We start from the raw sequence: 5,293 nt of genomic DNA, 5'->3' as shown, positions 1-5,293 counted from the left end.
TCCAGCCGCATACACAGCGCTGACGTTTCACGCAAGCGTACAAAATACCCCGCATTATCGGGCTTCATAGCAGCTACCAAATGGTCTTAATATTGAGGATGCATTCAAAAACAATGTCCTGCACTCATGTAGACACATTTTTAAGTAAGCAGCTCTTCACACAGGTTAAAGTTCAGGGATCAGCGAGAGGTTTGGGGTGTCTTTGCTCAATGACATTTCAGCATGGTAGATGTTTACATTTCTGGAAGCATTGCTATTCAACAGTTTATATAACAATAAAACACACATATTAACAGATATGAAATAGTTGGATTTATTATTTTTGAGAAAATAGTGACTGTTGAATGGTTGCAATTGTAATGTTTTGGTGCCCCCATCTGACCGACAGAGGGATTCTTTTCTCCTCTGCAATTGCTGCATCTCATTTTGGTGATATAATCCCCCAGAACGCAGTCTAATCAACATAAGCATATGTCATTATTGTGAAACAGTAATGTGTATTTTCCTCCAACCCCACTAATTCAATCTACTGGATTTGGATTACAAACAGTCTGCTCCTCTCTACAGGTACAATTCAAGAACAATGCATCCTTCTGCCAGCCGAACAGCAACCAGAGGACAAGACAAAGAAATGTGTATGTACGTGAAAAAAACAAAATGTCATAGTAAACTGTAATTATACACGATTTTATTAATAACTGAGAGGTACTGAGAAATCACATTAAATGGTATGAGATTAACATCATTATACATGAAATGCATGGTGACAATACACAGCAGTGTAATAGGTGAAACATCCCCAAATTCTTCTGTAAATTGATCCATTGCTAAGATTGTAAACACATAATACAGTAAGTATACAGTACGTTAGTGTTTAACTCCTCCTGCCACTTAGTAATACACTCTGGAAGCAACAGTGGGTGAGATAAACCACAAATACTGTACATGTAGCATAATCAGATGGCCTAAATTACTTTACTTAGTTTCAGTATTTATTTGTCTATTTTCTTTTCAGATGACCAATAACCTGAAAGAAAATAAGAGAGACAAGTGAATTAATATAGGTCATACTGTTTTCCTGTTATTTATACAATATATTTGACATTTCCTCTCTAAATCAGAAACAACACAATGCACAGCACAAACACATTCTCAGTCATATTGTCTCTCGACATGGACCTCAAGCTGCTCCTCCTCCTACACACCTGGGCCAGGAGGAGGACAAAAGAACCCCTGTTCAGAGTTTAGCAGATTTAGAGGAGGCTATACCCAACAGCATGGAGACGTCGTTGGCTGAGGTCAGCCACGATCCGCCGTCCGCCACCAGGATGGCTCCAGTCACATAGGAGGAGGCTCGGCTGGCCAAGAAGAGAGTGCAGTGGGCCATCTCTGTCTTGTTGCCGGCTCGCTGCAGAGGAATGGACTGGAACGCACCAACAGCCTCCCCTGTGGGACCACCTGAGGCATTAAGAGGAAAAAGAAAATCCATGCTGTTAGTTGTTTTTAGGCGGACCCTGACAGGCCTGTCTAATAACAGCATGTAAGACAAGTTTCATCAGCTCCACCCGTCATGTTCCAAACATGTCCTTATGGATGGAACATAACCATATGTTATTTAACACTATTAATTAAAGAAAAGTGATTATTTTCGCCCCATACGTTTCAACTCGCATGTCATCATCAGTCCTACAACTACCACTTTGAGAGGTAGCTGGACATCTCAAGTTAGCATGTACTCATTACTTTTTTATTAACAGTTAAACTATTAGCTAACAATTGAAACTTCCCTTTCCTTGGCACGTTTGTTCATTGCTATTTTTTATAATTGAGTTCAGAGTAAAGAGCATACATAATGATATAATAGTATTATAAAAGCCAATTGTATGACTTTGGTATTATCAGCCGATAACAATAGCCCAAAAGGATAAGTTTCTGGACAACCTCACATCTGTTTCTGAGGGTTGTGCATTTGATTGTTTCTTACTGGAAAGAGATCAAAACGTTGTTTGTAATAAAAGATTGCTTGTTAAGTGTATAATCTATAAATTAGCCACTTTGTCAATATGTTGTTGAATCTTTACCGAGTCTGCGGAAGCCCTCCGTGCCAGAGACAGGACCTGGAGCCACAGTATTCACTCTCACCCCACTGGGCCCCCACTCCACAGCCAGGTGCTTGGTCATGGCATCTGGGGACAGCAGAGGCAACACTGAGTCACCGATTCTAATTTTGATATAATTGCAATAACCGTAAGAATGCTCTTACCATTTGCAGCCTTAGCAGAGCCAGCATGCACCTGGAGGCCCTGTCCCCTGTATCCAAGAGTTGCAGAGATGTTTACTATGTTGCCACCATGAGCCTGCATACAAAAGTGATGGCAGACTCAGAATCAATGCAATGGGTACATCATCAAATCTGCTTCAGAGTGCAGCGACAAAGTATTCAGTAATCTTTGATCTTTACTGGCCTCTTACGGTGACCAGAGAGAATTGCAGAGAGTGAATATTATTGAAAATGATTGATCAATTACCTAGTTGTGTTCTGTAAGATACAGTATTATTATCATTTCAGCGCAATGAGGTAATTAAAAAAAAAGTATAGCTCCCTCACATGGAACTGAGACATATTGTGTCATGCAGACAGGAAGTGTACTGTACCTGGAACCACTTCTCATAAACCACCTTGCTGGTGTTGAATGTGCCCATAGTGTCGATCTCCATTACAGTCTTGAAGGCATTGAAGGAGAGTGAGGTAGCCGGGCAGAGGAAATTTCCAGCAGCATCTGTCAACAACAGCCACTGTGACATTAACCAAAGTCATTAAAGCTATAAATGCATGAATGATGTTGTACATGTTCAGAACATGTTATATAATGACGTAACAGTTTGTAGATGGGACTAGGGTGCAAAGATAAAGACAGATACAGAATCAGGAAAGTTGATGATTAAACTAAAACATGTTCACACTTGACCTTGTGTTCAAAGTGCACTTGCGCATATTCACCCTAGAGACACTTAAAAAAAATGTGTTTGCACGTATGTTGACAGGATGCATTGTAAACACAACAAAGAGTGTGAGGGGGAGAGACTGTGTGCGGGATACCACAAACACAGGGGTCATTAGCAATATATATATATATATTATTATTAGGAACTTATTAGGCTTGTTACTAAGAGGTTACATACTGTTAATGAGGATGTCTATGCGTCCCAATTCTTTCAGCGTCTCGTCCACAGCAGCTGCGATGCTCTCAGGCCGCCTCACGTCTAGACACAAAGGGAGGCAGCGGCGTCCTGATGCTGCAGACAGCTTCTTAGCTGCCTAGGCAGACACACAATAATTTTACATTAAGGCCAATACATTATCTATTTACAGTGTGAGGTATATCATTTAGGGTTGTGTAAATTATGTTCAGAAGAATCACCTCTTTGAGCTTGTCCAAGTTCCTGCTTGCAATCACTGTGTCGCAGCCATGCCTGAAAGAAAAGAAAGAAATATACCAAATGGTAATGGTGAATGGACTTCCGACCACTCATCATTCACCCACATTCATACACTGACGGCAGAGGCTACCATGCAAGGTGCTGCCGGCTCATCAGGACTATCGTATCATTCATACCCATTTATACACCACAGACACTGCTTGCGGGACCAATTTTGGAGTTAAGTGTCTTGCCCAAGGACACACCGACATGGACTAGCGGAGCGGGGGATAGAACCGTCCGATCCTCTGATTGAAGGACGACCCCTGCTCTACCACTGATTCGCCGAAATAACAATACTAATGACCAAACACTGTATTGTGTTGATTAGAACATGAATACTTTCATAAATAAGGCTGATAAGGAGACAGGGGGAGTAAAACCAGTGGGATAGAGGGTGAAGGACAGGAGGCAGTGATTGCAAGGTCAAAAATGTGATGAGATCCCACAGACACACACAACATGTGAGATGAGTTAAATGTTCAAGTCAAGAGCAGTGGCTTTGGGTTTAATCTGACTGTTGGCCAACTAGACAGATGCAATAACAATGTGTGTTGCTGATTTTGATAAAAGATCATCCATTTCTGCCACATGAGTCCATTATTAAACCATTTACACTAGCAAAATGATGGAAGTCTGACTGTCAGATAACAAAACCAGAAGGTTTAAAGTACACCTCCTATCTCGCTCACACATTCGACTGTTTTAGAGTAATAGTAATTACATAATGGTGTAAGAGCATTGATTTTACATACATGTATTGTGTATACTATACATGCAGCAATAATGTCTGTGAGTATAAGGAGTAAAATTTGATTACATGCAGTACGATATTACTGCAAGATGTGGGCATGTTTTGGAGAAACAATCCTCTCACCTCATGAAGATTTCAGCTATCCGGAGTCCAATGCCAGATCCACCACCTGTAATAAAAGCAACCTGATCTCTGAAAAATAAAAGTGCAAACCCTCAAAAGGTCACTTAATCACAGTGGCAAGAGCATCAACAAAGTGGATTTCAGCGTGTTTCCATACGTACTTTAGTAAGTCTGGACTGTAGATGTGTGTGTATGACGTCAGGCAGTCGTCTGTGCCAACATCTTCGGGCAGCAGCTCTCCTTTTCTCTGCGGCTCCGCCATGCTGATAAATAGTGCATGTTAACCATCACAATGCAGTCAATGACTGGTCTGTAACGTTACATGCAGACGTTGCACTAAACAACACAAACACCGTATAGCTCTCTGCAGGAGTTTAGTGAAGCTAATGACTGTTATGAGCTGTGTCAGTCTTTTCACGTGAAGCATGTGTGTGCATCCCCTAATAAGTCTCCCGCTGCGTACCAACAGCCTTTGACTGGCAGGCTCGCGCTGTGGAGTTCAGTTGACGATAGCGAGCTACTGTCACGTTACCTTCTGAGAAAAGCTAGTTGTCGCTCTGACGGAAGTACCGTCCAGCTCCTCTGAGGGGAAACACGACGTCCACACGAAGCCCCAAACAGACTCGGACAAGACACCTCACATGTACGCCTCACGCGTTACTTGAGTCTTTACACTCGGAACTATTTGTACTTTGGACGCTAACTTTTTCGCCGTCCTTTAGCTATGCATTATGGGCAATGAAGTCAGGTCGAGGTGCGTTCAAGAACGCAAATATCTTACATCCTTAACTTATTCTCGTTTATTTAATAAATAATGTATTATTATAGGAAGTATATGCATACATCTGGGTTTTAAAAAACTGTGAACACTGGACTTTAGAGGTCAGGATTGATTTGATTCATGCCATAAAGAGAAACTATATCGGCAGCATCTTG

The 5,293-nt window shown here is 41.5% G+C and overlaps 1 protein-coding gene across 2 annotated transcripts; it reads right to left on the bottom strand.

Moving 5' to 3' along the window:
- Nucleotides 1-669: 669 nt before the first annotated feature.
- Nucleotides 670-5,083, bottom strand: decr2 (2,4-dienoyl CoA reductase 2, peroxisomal). Of its 2 annotated transcripts, none has more exons than XM_034558649.1 (10): nucleotides 4,890-5,083; nucleotides 4,519-4,620; nucleotides 4,358-4,426; nucleotides 3,423-3,474; nucleotides 3,184-3,319; nucleotides 2,656-2,780; nucleotides 2,264-2,357; nucleotides 2,082-2,186; nucleotides 1,270-1,458; nucleotides 670-1,027 (listed from the first exon to the last, which is right to left on the bottom strand). In XM_034558649.1, the coding sequence occupies exons 2-10, from the start codon at nucleotides 4,617-4,619 to the stop codon at nucleotides 993-995; spliced, it is 906 nt and encodes a 301-aa protein (XP_034414540.1). In that variant the 5' UTR covers nucleotide 4,620; nucleotides 4,890-5,083; the 3' UTR covers nucleotides 670-992. The 2 variants fall into 2 exon arrangements, with proteins under 2 accessions (XP_034414540.1, XP_034414541.1); XM_034558650.1 differs by having other exon boundaries at nucleotides 678-1,027; nucleotides 1,206-1,458; nucleotides 4,890-5,073.
- Nucleotides 5,084-5,293: the final 210 nt, after the last annotated feature.

Source organism: Cyclopterus lumpus, chromosome 19 (assembly GCF_009769545.1).
Source record: "Cyclopterus lumpus isolate fCycLum1 chromosome 19, fCycLum1.pri, whole genome shotgun sequence".
NCBI classification, from domain to species: Eukaryota; Metazoa; Chordata; class Actinopteri; order Perciformes; family Cyclopteridae; genus Cyclopterus; species Cyclopterus lumpus.
This window is presented reverse-complemented; position numbering and strand designations above follow the sequence as displayed.